The 21182-nt window shown below is 42.9% G+C and overlaps 1 protein-coding gene across 1 annotated transcript in view; it reads right to left on the bottom strand.

The window, feature by feature from the left end:
- The window catches only part of OXSR1 (oxidative stress responsive kinase 1), a 93841-nt gene that overhangs the window by 18929 nt on the left and 53730 nt on the right, over positions 1-21182 (bottom strand). The window contains exons 5-8 of the mRNA XM_074574018.1: positions 16979-17034; positions 7304-7413; positions 3914-4015; positions 1660-1793 (exon numbers count right to left, since the gene is read on the bottom strand). Coding sequence (XP_074430119.1) covers positions 1660-1793; positions 3914-4015; positions 7304-7413; positions 16979-17034 — 402 coding nt within the window. The remainder of the gene's footprint in view (positions 1-1659; positions 1794-3913; positions 4016-7303; positions 7414-16978; positions 17035-21182) is intronic.

Here is a 21182-nt window from a genome sequence, read left to right as displayed (position 1 = left end):
AGGAATAAGTACAAACTACTTTCATATTTACGTTAGGCTTTAGGATAACTACTGGAAAGTAAAATACATCCCTTGGTCAGTTTAGAAGGAGCTTTCTAAAGACTCAGGCCTACATGAGGAAGTACCAGCTCACAGCATTTCCCACACTGCAAGCCATGCTTAAACACTAACAGAGTTTAATTAGCGACTTGCAGAGGCCATTGATCACAGGGTTTAATTCACCTCAGACCACTCTAACAAAAAGCATCCACCTTATAGCAAGGGAGCCTCCAAAATAATTAAAAAGTAATTGCACTAAACGCGCCTCTTCGGGAACCCATACAATATGCATAAGCATATCTGATTCTGCAAGTTGCTCATTATGGGCTGGTCTCCTGCTCCCATTGTCAGGATGATGACAGTGGCTGTTAGCGGTGCTTGAGAAGAGAGAAGGGGCACGCCATGATTCAGAGCGATTATGTTTAATTCTGATCAGCACACGTTCTAACCTGCAGGGATAGGATATGCTTTAGAAAGGAGAAAAAAACATCATGCTGGGGGAAAAAAAAACCCTGCTATCAGCATTTATCAAGCACACCACTAGATTCATTAAGCATTTCGAGTGTAAAGCTTGTTAGAAGAGAGAGATCCCATCTCGCGATGCGTGAGAAGCCTTTGTTCCTGCAGCGAACTGAAAAATGTCTTCATTATTATTATTATTTTATGAAGGGCCTTTTCCTTTTCCAGAATTAGTTTTATTACCGAGGGACAAAAGAAGACTAAGAGGTATAAAAACTGATCTGTGGGAACACTTGTTTCTTCAGCTTTGCATTTTAAGGAAAACTATTTTTAACGTAGGATGAACACTCTAAACAGTTTCTTTGAGGCTGGCAAATGCTATCACTGCTCTCCACAGAAATACATCTGAGCTCTCCTACGGGACAGGCTGGGGGTTTTAAACAGCGCCAAAGACAGCCAGACCCTCATGCAGCTTTGAAAGGTGCCATAACATCGTGATACAAAGCTATTCTGGGAACTACAGCATACGCCCTCAGTAGTATTTCTAACATCCCTGAGTAGTCAAGCTACCGTTATACAAGAAGACTGAAAGGTCACTTAAGCAATCCGTATTGACGAAAACATGTTGGTAAAATTTGCCAGTGTTTTTCCCCGATTTTCCTCCCCCAAACCAAATAATCCATATAATTAAGCAAGTCAAAACTACACTGAAAGCCCTCTTTGCACTGGCAAATTTTAAAAAGTTTATTTATGAAGCTTTGCAAGTAAACACGTATTGCCCAACATGTAATTTCCGATTTATAAACACAGAGCAGTTTTGACTGGGAATAAAACATGAACTGCAGTCACCTGCTGGAGGTGGCAAGGGGGAGAATGGCACCGCACACGCAGTGGACTGGGATGCACTCTCATTAACCCAAATGGGAGACGTGTGCCCTGCCCAGGCACAACGCCAGACATTTATCCTTGAAAATAAGGACAGCCAAGAGAATTTGCTGCCACACAGCACAATTGCTGTGTTCATTTTCACTGAAAGGCTGGAAGGGCAGAGAGCGTACCCACTTTAAAAAACATGAAATATAATGAGTTTTGTGGTTTTGTTTTAGGGTCGGTTGTTTGTGTTTGTGGTTTTTTTTTTTAATTTATTTTGGTTGTTCTTACCTTTTTTCGGGATCTTTTTGTAGGCACGATGAAATCATCTTCCTAAATGATTTCCCATACTTCTTCAGCATCTCCTTATCTTGCACACCAGTTTCCAAAGATGGAGGATCATTTTGTAGCGTCAGCATTAAAACCTGAAAGAATTATGTCTATTGGCAATGAGATTTTTCTTGGCCTTTGCTAGAGACAGATCTTAGGAACGCTGTATTTTAGACCAGTATTTTCATCAGGCATCTGAGTCAACAAGGACTGTTTCACTACAATGGCTCTCTGAGGGTAGCCTGAGCTCAGAGTGAAGTTTCTTAAAATTTAGGCCGTCTCCTCGCACTCACCAGACAGCAAACACTCGCCTACCTTTTTCTCAAGGCAATTACAGGGTCTCTCCTCTTCCTTCTGCTTCCCACAGTCACTAACTTTGTAGGAACAATTATTTTCAAAAACCGTTACACCTCTGCAAATTCTGACTGTCAGCTGAGAGGTTCAAGACTCATACAACAGGATCTACAGAAAGTTACCTCCACCTCCTTTCCTTGGAAAGCCAGGTTAGCTAATACCCAACAACTTATGCTACTCTTTTTCCATCCCATGTCCTGGCCCATGGTGCAGTCCACGGGCCAAGCACAAGGCTGGGATGTGCTTTCAGGCCTGTTTGGTGTGATTGAAGGTGTAAGCGTAGCAAAAATTCTACCAGCCTTCTTCATTTGAGATAAGCAGTTGTGCCAGGCATTTGATTCAAAGGCTCCTGCAGGTATTTCCTAGCTAGAAATCAAATGAACATAAAAGCAGAAGGGCAACATAAAAAAAAATACAAGGGTTCATTTCTATGTACTGATGCAACAGTGGGTGAAGACATTTCTCACACAAGCACCCATAAAGCCAAACAGATTATTCCCTTTACATCACTCAGATATTCTGAAGGAAAGGAAGAAAATTACTCATTTCCATTTTCACTTGTCACCTACATACAGATGAATATCTATTTTTAGAAAAGGAAGCAGCACATAGCACATTTAAATAGCTTTCAACAGCTATATTGCTTCGGGCAGCAAGAGCCCATCAATCTAGTTGAAATTATACAGTCCATGACAGAATTCCCTGCTTTTTTCCCCTCTCCTTGGAGGGTCACTTAATGCACAGGTCATTTTGCTGCATAACAAAATTAATCTGCAGCGAAATACAATTACATTCAATCAATAAAACACAGAAGTCCTCTTGCAGGTTGCACAACTGGAACCCATAGTTAATAGAATTGAAGACTCGTAATTCTATCTACCATATGACAACACACGGTACTAAATGGGCAATCTTTGTATCCAAAGCTGCAACCCATGCATTCAAAACACAATAAACAGAAGTACCGCTCGCTGAAGCTACTGCAAAATGCTACCAATAATCACAGCACAGAAGGAAGTATCCATGAAAACAGCACCCACTAAATCACCAACACATTTCCCCGAATTCCTCGCTGCTCTGCCACAATCACTGATCGGAACCGGGTGATCTTTAAGGTCCCTTCTAACCCGAACCATTCTATAATGGAGTCAACTCTGTTAACTTTAAGATGTAGACTCTCTGAAAGAGCAGCATGTTGGAAGTAGCTCCTGGTTCAAAAATCAGGGAACAGGGAAAGTTAGCCAAACTATAAAGCTATCTAAAGTTCAAGATGTTTAAAAAAGATTTTTACAGTGTCAGCATTTGAACATTTCCTCCAGCTCAACTTCAATAAAATACTAATGTTGCCAATACCACATCATTTCAAACTGATGTGGTACTTTCCACTGGTTCAGTGACTACCAGGACTGTGTTTGCATTAAAGAAAATAAGACACTGTTTTGGATAAGTGGTAACAGAGTTTCTGAGAGATACCAAGAAGGATTATCAGAGCAGGAAAATGAAATGGCTCACCATCCCAGTGTCACTCAGTGCCAGATAACATGTTCTGAATCATTATTTATAGCCCTAAAAACATTTGCTGCCTTCAGAGGCTTCAGGATTAAAACACACAGCACTTTTCTCAAGAATGGTGACCCTGGCAAGACTCAGGATCTAAATAAGAACTGCGCAGTTTCAGACAATCCTGATTAAGTGATGTATTTTTAAAAGGTGACTTCAGATAAATCCAAGAACATCATGATCCACAAGTGCAAGCGGAGAGGACAAACTCTTCAACGAAGCACGCTGGCCAAACTCTCGGGAACACCCACAGAACACACTGATCCTTTATCTTGCACAAGATATCTGGAGACTTGCTCACCTTCATTGGCGGGTATTTATGGTAAGGAGCTGCCCCTGTGGCCAGTTCAATAGCGGTGATCCCAAAGCTCCAGATGTCTGCCTTGAAATCGTATCCTCTGACCTGAAAAACATTGGAGGATGTTAGCACGTGCCTCTTGCTATCCTACACTACAAGCCCTTTCTTTAGCCTATTACACATCCTTTCACCCTTTCCTTCCTTTCCCCTCGAATTTGGAAAGACCAGCCCTACAGTGTTAAAGAGATGGAAAGAACACTTTCTCCCTCCTCTCCTCCCAGCTCCTTATACCTTCCAGGAGGTGTTTTAGAAGTCACAGTCCGATGAAAATTATGGTTGTGGACTGTACAACTAGGACTGCTCTGCCATAAACCTCTCCGCATGTAGAACGTAAAGGGGCACTGGGTTAACCCAGGCTCCAACTTCCACACAAAGACACAGAGAGTCATTAAACAGTATAATGAAACTCTCATAGTTAATAGATGGCCCATTATCCCCTTGGGACATATGCCTCACTACACTTTTAGTCAACCGCTTAATCAATCTGACTGCAAACACAGTCGATCCTGAAACTTCAGTACGCACCAGCTCAGTAAAAAGCCCCTCGGTTCCTGTTTGCAGACTAATATTTCCCTCCTCTAATTAACAGTAGCTTCTGCACTTGACATTAAACACAGACTTGTTCAGGAAAATTTATAGCATTTACTTCCCCTCATGCACAGGAAAAAATATTTCATATGCCAAAGCGGTTACTTCCTCATTGTCATTAGGTAATATTTTGGCACTCGCTTTCTCCGCTGCAGGGAAGAGACATTATGTACTAACTTCAAGAGCAGCTACAAAAATCAAAGCGTTTTGGCTGCGTAGAATGGTTTGTATTTCTTCTTGCTCGACTACGGAAAAATGAATATTGAATCAGAGCAAAGCTAATAGGGATATTGTGTTCAGCTAACCTAACAAGCTTTAGAAAGACACTCTTTGTGATGAAGCCAAAAAACGTTCCCCAAACTACCTTTAAGATGATCTTGAATTTTGGCAAACAAAAAAAACAAACCCTCTTGCACTATTTTTCATATGATACTACATATAGTTGAACTGAAATTTATTGTAGGAACAGGAGTTTATATTTTGTACAATTTTTTTCAACTACGTAGGCATCATTTTCATGAGCCTTAAAGGTCTGAAAGGTTTAAGTGCCTCAGTTTATGGATGCCATGATTATGAACAGATTTAAAGTCATTTAACTAAACAAGCACAGATATCTAGAACAATTTAAAAGAACACAGTGCAGGAAGAAATATGCTGTAAGAGTTGGGTGAGGTTTTTTTCCCCCCTTACACTATTTTTAGGTTTAGGGAATAACTTTGGGACATTTTTTAGCTTTATCTTTCAGTTAGTCTTGCAGCACATCTAAACACTGTACAACTCCCCATTCCCCACCGGGATTTTAACTGTTTGGTATTTTGAATGTTTAATTATATCATATAATCCTGCTTGCAAATGAAAGCTATGAAGTTCAAAACTGTCTACAGCAGTTCATCTTGACATCCGTCCAATACGTATTAGTCATCACCCTGCAGTTAGTTTATATCAACCACATTTATTTTTCTCATCAACTATTATTTATTTTTTTTTGCCATAAATCTGTCAAGCAAGCATACATTAAAAGACAATGCCAGGCTACCATGTATTAACGTGCTAAAGGAACTTAACGATGCTGAACTAAACCAGATGGAATTGGGTCGATAATATCTACGTATGGAAGGCTAACCTACAGCAACCCCTTCGTCCTTTTCCCTGGGTTGGATATAGTGGCTCAGAGTGACACCTGCTGGAAGACAGCAAGATGATATAAATGGACGTTGAGGGATTTCACATCAGCATCCAAAATACCTCCTTGCCACCTAATATTTGCAACAAGTTAGATGCGCACAGCCTTTGTGGAAGTATTGGACTGCCTAGAAAATCTGCCTCCTTCAGAAACACATCTGTTGTATCAAGAACCGCCCCTTTGTCACTAAAACCTGAATTTCACCTTTTTAGCACCCTCCTTTAGATGTCCACCACCCACCCCCAACTTCTTATCCTGTGGATTCCAGCCACCCCAACATCAATGAGCCTGGAGCAGCACCATTAGGTCCTGGCCAGCCTGCTGTGCCCTGCACAGCAGGACTGGACACAAAGGAGAGAAAAGCAAGGAACAACTCTGACCTGGTTTTGGAAACACTGGATACTCTATTTTTATTTATTTTTAAAATCAACATAAAAGAAATCCAGAAGTATATGACAGCAAAGCAGTTCAAAAGCTTGCAAAGACGGCTCCTGACTTGGGGAGTGTCTCGTACTCGATGGTCTTAGACTTGGACGCTGAGGAGGTTGCAGGAGCGCGGTAACGCACCAGCCCCTCTGTGCCGCCGTGGGGAGCCACTGAAAAGGCCAAACATCAAAAAAGCCTTTCATCTATAGTATGATTATCCAAAATAAACGGAAAAACGTTTATAGCCAGTTGTATTTCTGCTTGGCACACCTGTCAAAAAATCAAACCCCAAGCCCAGTCCTCTGCCAAACTATTTTTAGGGGGACGAGAGATAATTTTCAGAATGCCTCTGACACTGGACGTCGATGCAGTAGACAGCTACTGCAAGTGCCCTGTCAGGACCCAGGCATGATTTTGTTCACGGATCTTGCTCAGAAATAGGCAACAATATTTTACATTAAACAAAGTTTCTGGGTGGCCTTCATCAGAAGTCACACAGATAAAGCTTCTGTAGTTTAGTCTAGAAGTAGTGGAGGACAAAAAGTCACATATCTCCACCCAACGGGAAGAAGTATGACATCTTTTAGCCAGCCAAAAGGGCAGAGGAGGAAGGGGGAGAGGCAAGCATTCCTCAGCATCTACAGTCTGGGTACTCACAAGCCAAGAGAAACTAAAAACCTGAATAAAGTCAACTGCGAGTTGGTTTATTGCCATAACTCCCCACTCTGACACGTTGCCATTAGCTACCCCAAATTCTCATATTTGCAAACGTACAAGAGCACATTACTGAGCTGTTTATACACATATTTATCATGTGCGAAACTATTTATATTCTACCTCACATTTACGCAAGAGGGAGGGGCAGGTTAATCTTCTTTATGCAACAGCTGAGCTGTCTCACCCTCACCTTAGGTAGGGGCCTGAAGAGAAGCAACAGGGCAAAAATCTACTGAACATTTAATATTCCCCAGTACAAGCTTGGCTGCAGTAGGCAAATGGAAGAAAATCCTGTGGTTTTGAGAAAGCTTAACAGGATGCCAAATTATCATCTTATTTTGAAGTAAATATGGCCACTGCTGTCAACAGGGAATTCCTGGTGCAGATCAGATAACAGGACACTAGGAAAAACAATTCACCTGTTCCATAACTTCTGGTGCCATCCAGCAAGGTGTGCCCACAAAAGTTTTCCTGACTTTGTTTCTGGTAATGTCACCACCGGTGGCCAGAAATGCGCTAACGCCGAAGTCTGAAAAGAAAACAAAACCAGATTTTGTTAAGAACACATCCTGAGCAAACTGAAGGGTTGTCCCCTCTTTCCCCTTATATTCCCAGCCCTCTATTAAGTACTAGACCACACAGTTACGCATGAGGAGGTTCCTAATAAACGAAGAATGACCAACAGTTAGCTAAGAGTGCCGGTACAGGAGCGGTCTGTAGTCCACCACTCAATTACTGGGGACAGCAGAGCTTTCAGCGCTGGCCGGCAGAGAGGAAAATTCCACTTTCCATTACGGCCCACTGGTCACATTACAGCATGCCCATGCTCCCCCAGCAGACACGCTACTGTCCAAACCTGCCTCTGACAGCCAGCGCTTTCTTTACATTTGTATACGTACATCACAAGTAATAACTGAACTTCAGTTAGCATCCGGTCAATATTTGCAGCAGTGAAGTCAGGTACAGAAAATGTTACTAGACTTTATAACCTTTAACCGTGCTAACTGCATCCTGCAAACTGGAGGTATCGGCCCCTTATTCTGGATGTTTTATTACCAGAATATGCTTTGCGTGGTAATCTTCCACCGCTGAGATGCTCAGTGCTTTAACAGGGAACTTGGACCAGTTCCCAGTGATACAGCAGCGGCAGGGAATCCAACAGCACGTGCCGCTCACCAGCCCAACCATCCTCGAGGAAGCCTCCCAGACAGGTATTCACAGCCTGCACAGCGTTACTCCCCCTTGAAACACCTCTCACAAGCTGAAGGATGCTCAAGGACGCCCCATGCACTCGCTGGGAATTGTATTACTTAAAGTAAATCATTCTTTTACATGGAAACTGCGCTTTCAAAGATAACACTGACGTTTTATGCAATTAAAAACGACATGGAAAACAGGATCTGTGAAGCAGTGTGCAGGAGTAGCAACGGGATACGGTATGTTTGTTCAGAGAGGAGCATTACAAGAGATCTGGCAACCAAGTCACTAAGGAGAGGATGGCAGACTTTCCTCGGAGAAAAAAAATAAAATAAAGTAAATCAGGCAACAGGGAAACTGCAAACATAAACCTGTGCAAGTGTTTCCTCCCAATTTGCTCCAAACTACACGACTTACGTACTGCAGAATTATAGACCTCCAATGGGTCATTCCCCATAACTCAATTTTATCCACATGCCCCCCCCCTTTTTTTAAACACAGTACAAGCAATCAAAATCTTGAATGCTACTTTTGAGATTGATGTCAGGCTTGGAGGATAAATTTCTGAAATTCAAGGGCTGTTTCACATAAAAACAGAACGTTATTGACCACAACTGGTTTGGAACTTCTTGAAACTCAGCCAACACAGTTAACTGTAAATGCAAAAGTCTTACTCGGAGGAGCCACAGAGTTACTCCATGGCTTATGGATGTCATCCTAACTGAGGAATCGACTGCAACAAACAGTTGATTTACAATTTACAAGCAATGGCATCTGCGTGAGGACAGTCCCAAGGTTCCCTCTGCATCACGCGAGCAGTGCAATGAGCCCCTTCTCTCCAGTCTGTCAGTATTTGAGGAACACCACTGAAATTATCGTTCAGCAGAGTAAGACGCTGAAAGCTTCCGGCTCACTTAGTGTCCAAAGACAGGAACTTTGTTCTCACTGAAATACCAGACATGGGTAACTGAAAGTTGACATTGAAGAAAGTTGCATAAAAGTCACAGGGCTAAAACAAGCACCAGCAAACACCTATCATTAGGGCTCAGCTTCTTCCAGATGCGCTGTCCTCTTCTCTTCAGCATCTTGTCTTCCTGCCAACCTTCAAGTTCTAGAATGTCTAGATGGATCACTGTCCTCGTCAGCACTACAACCTGTATTTTCCTGGAAAACCACTTTTTGCACCAGTGATTTTGCTTTGGGATCTTCCATGCGTGTATTTGCCACCCTTGCTTTTCTCAGAAAACTAAATGAGCTTCCTAAAAAGTTCTGAGTAAAATTACTTGCACTTTACTGCTCATTACGGGAAGTCTCACAAGACCTATTGTTCTGAACGCAAGAGCAATTAGAAGTTCTTTTAAATAAGATAATACTAATAGGAACTTGTCCAAGTGCCATCAGCATATTATCGTGATGTGCTGTATTTGAACTTGTGTATTTTATCTTACCTCAAGTTTCCATGCAGTCATTTTGAGGGTAAAGGAAATGCCATTCAAAGGAGAAGCATTCCAGCAGTAAAAACACAAGTTCTTTACACAGCGCACACATCAAACGTGGGTTTATAAACTCCAGTTGGAAACTGTGCCCCTACATCTGCTATCTGAGGTCAGCACAAAGCTTAAATGGAATTAAATTGTATCGTGTTACATGGTTGATTTATTCAATGTTTTCTCAATCAATTTCCCTCATTTCCAGTGGGCTAAAACAGGCACAAACAGTCTGCGCTGCTCTTCTGAAAGAAATGACTTTGGAACTGTCTTCTCAAATGTCATCTTACTAACTTTATCCAAGTCCCAGCTATTAAGATAAGAATGTGCCTGCTCTCAAGAAATATCTGTAAAGTGATAAAATAAAGAAAATCCTAACCACAAGTTAGGGTTCAATTCTTACTTCTAAGCAGTTGGTACGATCCACGTCTCTTTCTCTCTGCCGCTGTTAACCACCCTCAGAGAAAGGCTAAAACAGAACTAGGTTATTGCAAATTAATTTAACTCTAGGAAATGGGGAAAGTCACGAAACTCAAGAGGTACGACAGCTCGGAAGTGTACTCTTCTTCGGCAGCTTGTACTTTATATTGGCTCACTACAGCGATAACCGGAAAGGACTGCCTCACCAGAAACAGGCAGGAATTGGAAGCGTTTGGACTTGGCTTGCAATACCAATAACCACCACTGCTGGGAATCCGACGACTGTCAGATATTCTGAAGGAGCCCAAAAATTGCAGACTTCCAGCAGTCTGCTAGCAAATAATAGTCTCCAGGATGTCTGGATGTGAGCAGTAGGTTCATTTTCTTTTTTAGCATTTCTCTGAAGAAATGTAGAAAAGATTCATCTGCTGGACTTGTTTCGGTGATATAAACCAAAGACATCTTTTAAAAAAAAAGTCCAGCCAGACTCTCATATCACAGCAAAACCAATCCAGAATGGAAATGACAATTCTGCTGACGTAGGCTCTGCAAAAAAAATATGGCCAATTTTGTCTTTTTCAGCAGAAACATCATGCGTTGCAAACCACAGACCCTTTAAAAACACTCTACAAAAGCATGGTATTAGGCAACAATTCCTGCTATTAAGGTAGCCAAGTTGTCAAACTTGAAAACTACTCTGGCTGCTCAGGAAATGCAAAAGCTGAAAGGAAAATCTCCTCTTGCTATTCTGCATTGCAGAAACAAAGACTTGGTCTGAGCAACTCGCCAACGCAAGAACGCTGTGGCAGGACCGCATCCCAACGGGCACCGTTGCTGCTGTGTACATTGGGAAGATACGTTTCTACAGTATCATAAATTAGATTATTTTATCCAAATCCAGAAGTCAGATGTTAAAAGCCATCCCTCCTTGGCCATCTCACTGTAACATTACCTTAATCCTACAAAGCCTGAGTACCTGCTACGGTAGGTAGCTACCACAAGGGAAAGACGACTGTGCCCTAATTGTGAGCCAGGACCAAGTCTACTGACAGCAGAAAGGGTCCAGCAGAGTTTGGTGGGTTTGGATCAGACCCTAAAGTGGTTCCCAACTTCACTGGGGACAGAACAACAGAAAAATAGATAAAAAAAAAAAGACCAAACAACCAATCTTGATTTCAAACCACTCAGAGCTATTTTTAAATTTGGGTAGCCAAGATATTATCCCTCCTCAAGCAAAAATAAAAGTATTTTAGAAAACAGTACTAAGGTGTTGGGTTTTTTTCCACTGGTCACCTTCCTTCTTGTTCAGTTGTTCACCATCAGAAAATATCTACAGTTGTACTTTGTATTTTTCTGCAAACCTTACCGCTTTTTGAGCGGTGGAGATGAATAAAAGCCTGGCAGGAAGAAGAGGAAGGCAGTGGTAAACAGCAATTTTGTGCTGAGCGCGCAGCGGGGTGGCAGGCCAGCACAGAAAATGAAGATTAGTGAAGAACAGGAATCAAAAGCTTTCTTCCTTTTAAAGCCTATATGGTTATATAGTGCTGTTGGATCTATTAATGCACACTTGTTCTCCCAAATTCTCATTTGGAAACGTAGATCTCCACAGTCACATATATTTCTAATAAATTCACATGCACAATGGCAAATTTTTTACATGCGCCACAAGTTTAGCCTTTTTGCAATACTGTCAAGGCACATAAAAGATGTATGAAACCCCTTTGCTGAGTAAACGTACAGATTGTAACTGATCCCCAACAGCATGTTAACAAAGATACACTAATGCTGCACAAAGTAACTTCAGGATGACAAAGCCCGGGCCGGCTGAAGCCACCACCCTTGGAGAAGTTCACAAGTGGTTTCAACAACTAAATGGCGCAACATCTCTTCAGGAAATACAGATATTACAAGTGACACAAAGAATAAGTTACTTCACATCATGTTGCCGCATGAGGGGCACTAAAACTCTCCATCAACCACAAAGAAAAGGTCTTTTGCCCCTTTTTCAAAAGAGGGAAGGGGCTCAAAGGTGTCCATGATACAACACCGGCTGCTCGAGTCAGCCCTGCAACTGGCACTCCTCTGCCTGAGCAAGATTCATGCCTTGCCCCTTGTTAAAGCAATTTAATCTTCCAAAGTTAGAGTCTCCTAAGGGAAAGTGGGGGAATGACACTGCCTGCATCATAGCCCGATGTTTATGTAGAACGCTATTTTGGTATAGTGAATTAAGAGCAGTCAGGAACACAGCGAGCCGGTGACAAGCTGGCATGGATTTGTGGAAAGTTACACAAATTCAGTTACACAAGTTTTGCCCGGCCTTAACTATCCCCATTTTTATAAATAGATAAAGCGAGAGGGGTTAGGCAATTTGCCCAGTATCAATTAGCAAGTCCTGAATGACTTCGTGAAATCTCAAATCTTACCTCAACCGCTTGGCAACGCAGCCCGGCCGGGACAGGGCAGCCACGCTGGGTGCCTCTTGGAGCGCGCATTAATAATCCCAACTGGTTTTAAAACCTGAAGATAAACTGGTGTTGTAACTTACACCAGAAACATACCACACGTGGAGGGACACCTGCCTTTCAGCTCACCCTTGCTTATTCCCATTCAGTCACAGAGGGGTGGGTGACAGCATCATTTAATACCCCTGTGGATAAAAATCAGGGAGAAAAATAATATCTAGCCTGCACCCAGCCTCGGTAGGATGCTAATATCCTGCCACGGTTGGAGCGTGGCTCGTATCGAGCAAATCTCATGCACCCTGGGAGAGTTTCCCCTCAACCTCTCCTACCCTTTCCCAGTCTATCAAGACTCCCACTTCATTCCACAATAATTTATAGGGCCTGCACAGTTAAATAAACTGATGGATATTAAGCCTTGCTTACTGTAAGAAGAAATCTCCTGATTTATGCAGCAATATTGGTGCTGATGCAGTTCATGTTGATGGAGAGTGTTTTTACCCGTGCAGCTTTTAGACTCCAGGGAGCCAATAAACGCCAGGGCAAAGAGGTTTTATACTCTGATTAAAAAAAAATAAAAATAAAAATACAGTAATTGCCATGGAGAGGCTGGAACACAAAGAGCGCGGCTATCTCAATTTACATTGTAACCACCATCAGCACAGCCCAGAACAATGGTATCTGGGAAAGAGTCCCGCTCTCTCCAAAAGATAGATTAATTCAGTGTGCAGGGAAACACTTCAAACTGAGAAAGCGACACTCTGAATTGTAACAGGCTCCAAAAACCCGGGGCCAAGCCACAGGCCCAACCAGTGCCCTTGGAAGGAAGGAAAAAAAAAGAAAAAAAAAGATGTTAAGATACAAGCAAACAGTTTCAGTTTAGGTCTCACCGGTGAACTGGATCTGTTAAAGGCAATTTTATGCCTTGGTTCAGTGGACGCACATTTTGAAAAGCGAAGGAGCTACACAGTTAAAAATAGACAGAGCCATGGGTAAAAATACCAAGTCCCAGGACTTGGGGAGGAGCCTGAAGCTGGGCATTTGTGCAGGCCATTAGAGGAATTTTTAGAATTCTTACTTGCAGCAAATGCCCCTGAGCTCACAGATTTCACCTGCGCCCGCCTCGGCTTGCAGGGCTCCCGTCAGCAGCTCCCGCCTCCGCCTGCGGAGCCACCGACCCCGAGCTACAAACAGAACCCGACACACCTCGGACTCACCTTCAACATGTTTTTTTTCTGTTCTGCCTTAAAAGAATTGCACAGTCCAAACTAACACAAGAGTTTCATTTTTCACTGGTTAGAACTGTATAATCCCACAGCAAAGTTACTGCCAGGAATTATATACAGCTAAAGTTTTCCGAGTGTGAACTACAACATACATGAATTAAATTCACTGACATGTTGAAGAAGGTACACCCCAGCAATGGGCTTACCTCTACCACAGGGTCAAGAATTTTTATAAGCCTTCCCAAAAGAAGCTGTGGGGTTTTTTTTTTCCCCCCCAAAGGATTTCCAGTTTGAGATTTACATTTCTTACTTACATTTAAGATTTACATTTCTTCTGAGACAAGAGATACGAATTGTATCAAGCAGTAGGAAACGCAGGAACATGAGGCTGTGAAGGCCAAACACCAAAAAATACCTTCTTAACAACTCACAGGCAGTTCTGATAGAGGGATGGCAAAAGGGAAAGGAATCATTATAGAAGAATTAAAGTCATTCTTTCCCACTACACTATTTGCATTTTTTTTATGTACACCAAACCAGCTCCTTCAAAGGAGGTGCCTCGTTCACTCTAACCCTCAGGCTTCATTCCACTGCTGATCAATCTTTTTTTTTTCCCCCCCCTCATGGTGTAACTTTCCAGCGAAACTTAAACACGTTTGTTCCATGGGAAGACAGTGATGTCATCCAGCTGATAACTGAAGCACTCAACTATCAACAGAATTATTCATAATGTGCATTAATATGACTGTCAAAGGCAAGCGCTTTGATCTTGTTCAAACAAAACTCACTTTATTGGGGCTGGTTTGCTTCCAGCATTTTTTCCTCCTCAAAAAAGTCACAAGAAATTTTGCTATTTCATCCTGGGTCAGGTGGAAAGGAAGCTTAAGTGTCAGAAATTCCCACAGAAACAAAATCTCATGTTATGACCGGGTCAGGCTCTTCTCTAGTATTCAGTCATTCATTTATTTTTATTTCTTTCAAGTCATCAGCTGCCTTCGCAGAAACGAAAGTGCTTCCTGCGGCTGTGCTGAACTTGCTGACCTGCGTTGAGTTTAGTCGCTCTGCCGTCTCTCATGGAAGGTTACAGCGTTGGTCCTTTCGCATGTTCAAAGAAAGAATTTGTAAAGAGGGAACTTTGCCCATCTCGCAACGTTGCTTTCGCAGGATATGCAGAAAGATGGATTTCATCATTTAAATGTTACACGTATAAACCACTAGTCAATAGTTCAGTCCAGGAGAACACGTACAAAATTAATCCTCTGAAATCCATACAAGACCTTAAAACTCCTTATCAACTAAAAATTATTCAGCAGAAAAAATTACTACATGAACAGGTACCTATCACCAGTGATCCTTCATAATAAAAAAAAAAAAAGCCAAACCCTGAGACCTTTCTGGAAGAGAAACACAAGCAGTTTTCTCCTGGGTTGGCAGAAACACTTGGAGTAACGGTGCATTGCTCTAATGTAACAGCTATTTGCAGCCTCTCCCAGAGCGTAATCTAAATCTCCCTGCAATTACAAATCCAAAGTGCTACATCTTGGCCCCATTATGGAAAAAATTGTAGGATTTCACTGGTTAAAGTTTGCTCCTTTGAGCATTTTAGAAGCCACTCCCTACCTTCCATTAGCTGCCACAGGGGATGAATTATTTACACCCTGTTAGAAATATAACGGCAGGCATTAAGAGCACTGGGAGGCTTAAAAAGGAAAACAAAGCAACTTCAGGTTTTAAACAGAAATCCTGTATTTTAGGTGTTATGTCCCGTGAAAGGGCTAACGGCCTTCTGAAGAGGGAGAAGAGCTACCTAAAGAAAAATTGTGCATTGCGATGAGTTCTGCCTCCTGGTGGAAAATTTACACCTTTCATTTCAAGATGTAAATCCAGGCATAGATATACCAAAGGTGTCTGCACCCCTCAGCACTACACAATGCGACACACACTTCTGCCTGGCACAACAGTCATTGCCACACAGCTGCAAAGTCCTGCCCTTTAACCCCCAGCACACTGGCTTGACCCACTGCGGTGCCTCCACCAGCAGGACAGGGCACTAAAAAAAGAGACCTTATAACAAACAGATTATGGCTCTTTCCAATTAAATATGGGACTGAAAGACTTCAACACGTACAAGGATGTTTGCTAAGGTGGCAGGACTAGATGCAAGCTCTGCCCTCCAGCTCAAGGTGGCACAAGGACTGGAAAGGCACCACAAGATTCATGGGAAGAGCATAGTCCTGAGGGAAAGGACTGTTGGAGAGGAATCGTACTCAGGATAGGAAAACAGCACACTGGGAAGAAGAGGATAAACAAGTCTCACAGATTCTAAACGCAGTCTCCAAAACTCTTGTCTTTCTTAATAGTCTACAACAATAATAATACTAATATTAATTCTTCTTGATTTTTGAAAAAAAGAATGAAGTCTGTAGGAACATGTATAAAATAAAAGACTAGAAGAGTAGTACCAGAGGGGGGACGGGGACGACACGGACACGACAAAAGACAAAGCCAAAACCCACACAACGTCCTTCTCCACAGACACGTGATCCATCCACACCAAGAACTGTTTCCAACATACCTGTGTTGATGCAGCTCGTGACAGCAGTCACTACAACAGACATCTCCTCCAGGCACATCTGTATCAGCTAAAGTGACTGTCTTAGACTTCCCTACCCCGGCCCTGAGCTTGCACGACTGCTCCAAGACCTTCAGCTCACCCCAGTTTGGGCTGGGTTGGGGTAGTCAGTTAAAAATACACTCTGCCGCTCGGTTCAACCAAAACGGACTAGGGAACGTCCACAGGAACAGTGTGACCAGCAGACCTTTGGTTAAGGCAACGTTGCAAGTGACTTAACATCAGACATACCAATTTTCTTCCAATTAATCTCTTCACTGTTCACCACAGTCCTTTTGAAAACCGCCTTACACACTGATGATAAATTAGCAAGGTCTCTGCAGTCCACTTCCAAGCCTATGAACTTGCTGTTCTAAAAGTCTGACTAGCTCATGCCAAGAATTTTATCTAATCTATTGATTTTGAGGAGTTAACAGTCAAAAGATTTATTCCTGCTGATTGTCATTATTCCAAAGAACAAGATGTAATAAACTCTGGGTCCTCGTTTGGGATTTTTGTTTTGGTCTGTAGTTTGTTTATTGTTGGGTTTTTTGGTGTTGTTGGTTTTGTTTTGTTTAAGAACTGTGGGGGTCTTGAAGCTAACATTTTTATGTAGATTTCTTCTTGATCATTAAACCATCTCTTTGGATACACAGTTATACTTGAAGTTCATTCTATGTTCCAAGAAAGTTACCTGCAATTTGCACTGAGCCATCTTCTCCAAGAAGAATATTTCCTGCTTTCACATCCCTGCAGAAAGAGAATGCAACAGTAAGCAGAAGTCATTAAATCTTTCCTTCAAACCAACGAAAGTACATTAAAAGGTTATTATTTCTTGTATTTTATTTCTTGCATTAGCACCTCCTGCTTCCAATCATGCAGGAACAGCAGAGACTTTACACCAATTGTAACTTCAGTAGACAGACACTAAGTGGTATTTGTATGATTTTTAGATAGTAGCATTTTAAAGTACTACGTATAGGAAAAAAAATTAAAAACTTATCAGAAGGTACTCTCAAAAATACAAGGAAAGTGGTTTGTCACAGGTTCTTAAGTTAGCTAAAAATGTGAATAGAACCTAGCACTGGTCTGATACTCATGTACCCTTTTAGGGGGGAGACTTCAAGAGATGCTGAGTTGATATAGGCTGGATGCATCCCATTCTTCCCCAGCCCCAAGTCTCGCTGCTCTCCAGCCTTGGAGGAGTTCACCCACTTCCTCGGGAATTCAGTTCAGCCCCACACACTGGTGAAAACGCAGACAGAAGAAAAAACTTTGCTTGTGGCTTAATGAACTGAACCACACTACCAAGGATGAGGTGAGCAGAGCTGAGACAGTGAGAACGGGGAAGTAGAGCCACTTAACTGTCCTGTGAAGTCTCAACTTTAGTGAAAAAGTCTCCCCGATTTATTTTTTTTTTTTTCAAACAAAATGAATGAATGCATAAGAACATCCAGCATGTATTATGAAAGTTATCGTACTATCCCCTTTCTACCCCAAAGAAGCTCTGGTTTGATAAGTTAACAGCAGCACTTCTCCATCCCTAGGGGAACACTACTTTCACTCCAAATATGTTTTGAAGTTTTACAGCTGATTTTCACAGGCTGCTCCTTTACAGTTGACACTCGTGTCCACCAGCATGGCTGCTAAGCTTGGCTAGGAAACCACACAGACCCAGAGCACATGCAGGTACTGTCTCAAGAAAGGCTGCAAGCAAAGCAACTGCCTGGGGAACGGATGCCAGTGAATGGATAGCAATTCCCAACACACCTCCCCTTAATGGCAACCACCTGCATGGGAGAGAAAAGAAAAAAAAAAGGAAAAAAGAAAAAAAAAAGCACCAACCAAACCAAGCAGATTCTCCTTCCACTGCCTTCTGCAAATATTCCAAATCCTTTCACACTAAAAGAAAGTCAAAAGCTATTTTTTCTGTCCTCCCTCATGCATCCTGAGAACAGAACTGGCGTGATGGCCTGGCCAAAGAGCCCCGGTTGGGCCCTGGAAATCTCCTCCTTCCTGGCTTTGCTCTTCTGAAGAAAAGCCTGGGCTGCTGCCAGTTCCAGGCCAGGACAATTTTAAACACATCCTCTCCAGCATTGGCATTTGTCAGATTCTTCCGAATACCCAGCCTAGGACATTGGCATGGCAAGGCTTTCCCCCAGCACACAGCAGAATAAAAGTGAACGAAGACTGTCCATAAGGCAGTTCCACTGAAGATTACTTTAATATCAAACTGTGGCTGACAGCAGCCTTTCGCCTTCAAACAAGTATTTCAAGTCCTGCCAAACACACACCTCTTGCTAGTAGTGACCACCTCAGAGCCTAACCCCTGTTTGAAGCACAAGTCTAAGAGCAAGTACAGGAAAATACTAATTTTCTTTAATGATCAAGAACACTTGGATAGATCCATATGGAAACACTGAAGGTGTACGGTGAAAGAGCCTTGAGAAGCTGACTTCGTAGCAGAATGGGATTCAAAGTAGTAAGAAGCTGTGACAGCGATGCTGGAATAAGGAGACAAACATAAATCACTGTCAGTCAGTTCCATTCCTTTTCTTTTTACATTATCTAAACACATGAACATGCATTTAGGGGCAAGTCAGAATTCCCTCCAAGAAGCATTATTCTGGTTTCTTCCTGCAATTAACAGCTGCAGACAGGAAAGCATCAGCACTGCAGGGGATGGACACTCTTAAGTCAATGGACGAATCAGAAAGGATTAAATACAACAGTAAGTGTGAAGTTATGCTACCCCCCCTTAGCATCCATTGGCCAAATCCAACACGATCGGAGTTGTAGAGATTTATCGCCACGAGAAACACAAGCCTCACTAACCCCTGCACTCCCACAAAGTGTTCCCAGTCCGTAACAGTGAAGGAATGGAAAAGCTCCCTGACAACATTTAGGTAGAAGATGCCTTCGGGATCCAGCCCCATGAGCACGTGGAGCCATTGGAGCGCAGTGCCCACGTCTGCTGCTTCCTGGTTAAGGAGCTGGCTCGCGAGGAATGAAATACACTTGGCACAAGAGCAGCCCTCTTCTCCAGGAATCCCCCCTTGCACCAGCACTAATTCAGAGGGAACAGAGGGTGTTCAGGAAACTCTCCGATCCTACTGGAAATATTTATCCAGACCGTCAGTTCTCCTGCGACGGTCAGGACGCGCGAGGCCCTTTCAAAGCTGCCTGCCAGTCCCAGGTTACAGGGAAAGGACTAGCACGCACCGATGTTGCCTGTTGAAGTTACTGTTCCTCTTACTAATGATGGACATACGTAACAGTAATTTCCTCTTCCATCTCTACTCCAAGGCAGCCTAGGACGCTGGAGCATTTTCCCAGTAAACCGTGCCATGCGGTACTGTATATTCCAAACCTCCCCTGCCAGCACGACGGCACGTGCAGCTCAGCGAGCCCCCGAAGCAGACCACATTCGGCAATAAAGGAAGCACTAGGGAAGTTTTTTGAGCAGATCTAAGGATGAAGTCCCAACCGTCGTGCACTTCGGCGTCAAAGAAAACCCTCAGGCAGGTTTCACTGACGTAGCAACAGTGGCCAGAAAGCAGCACACCTTCAATACCACCAGACCATCCCACCGTAACAGAGCAAGCTAGACAGGCCTGGAGTGCAAAAAGTAGTGAAACAAGCACTCGGATTGAATCCCATTGGAAAAAAGAGCCAAAGGACGCCAGTCCCTTAACCCCCTCCAATGCAGAGGCTTGTTTTCTCTTTAACTTCAGCTTGGATTAATTAAAATGCACATATTTTCCCGTTGGAAACAAAAGTCAGTAAATATGGTGCTTCAAGCTGGTTCAAGAAATTAAACCAAGTCGTTGCTACAATAAGAAATCCAGGAGGCCAACAACAGCCACTGCCAAATATCCAAGTCAAGCTGCAGAATTAAATCACTGCTTGATGTGGCATTTCCTCCCAGTGACCAACCCTCTGAGAAGGCCATTACTCACCCCAGCGTGGTATACTCCACCCTGGAGCAGCCAAACGGATCAGCAGCAAGCTGTTTGGGGACACCCACTCCATTTCAGAGTTACTGTACCATAAAGGCAACTTCCAGCTTTGCCATTCCTCATCCCAGTGTATCAGCATCACGTTGCCCACCGCAACAGCACCAGGTGAACATCAAAGAGCAATAACACTGGGTGAACTCTTTCTTTAGCATATACTGGTGTCACCAGCAGTTACCTTCAAATCAGGTCCTCCTTTAAAACCATCTTTAAGACTAATTAACTGCATTTAAAGCAGTTGGGCGGGGGAGAGAGGAACGGTGCTTTCCTGTTTACTCTCACCAGGAGATGCTTATGAACTCGCAAGCTGAATGGCGAGAAGTTTGTTACTCCAGGATATAGTTATCGCCAAGTATAACAATTTGAAGGTACTTCCCATTGATGTGGTAATGACCATATCCTGGGCTGATACACTTGGAATAAATGGTGTGCCTCTGGCATAATTACTATACTGGAAACAGGAAGCAGCTTTAGGCTGTAGCGTAAACATTAATTATACCACATTTTAAATGAAGTTACAGGAGGCTGGAGTAAACTCTTTCTTGCCAGCAGCTTAACAAATGCTACCATAGTTCTGGACATACCCGCTTGGTAGCTGTCATCTTCCTTTCTCCTAAAGCCTCCAAGAGTTCTTCCGCAAAACAACAATTATGTTTTTATTTACCTCATACTTCACAACCGGAGTGGGAAGAAGGGTTTGGACTAGCTCCAGTGCAAAGCTGGATTCTCCGCATCAGCCTCGAAAGGTTTCACAGCAGGGCAGAAATCCCTCCTCATCTGCATTCCAAACTGGTTTAGCTTCCCAGTGCGACCAAACGCTAACGTACCAGTTACATCACGTTCATGCCTCCAGGTGAGGGCTGGGCCACAGGCATTAGATGC

This window comes from Larus michahellis, chromosome 2 (assembly GCF_964199755.1).
Source record: "Larus michahellis chromosome 2, bLarMic1.1, whole genome shotgun sequence".
Lineage (NCBI taxonomy): Eukaryota > Metazoa > Chordata > Aves > Charadriiformes > Laridae > Larus > Larus michahellis.
This window is presented reverse-complemented; position numbering and strand designations above follow the sequence as displayed.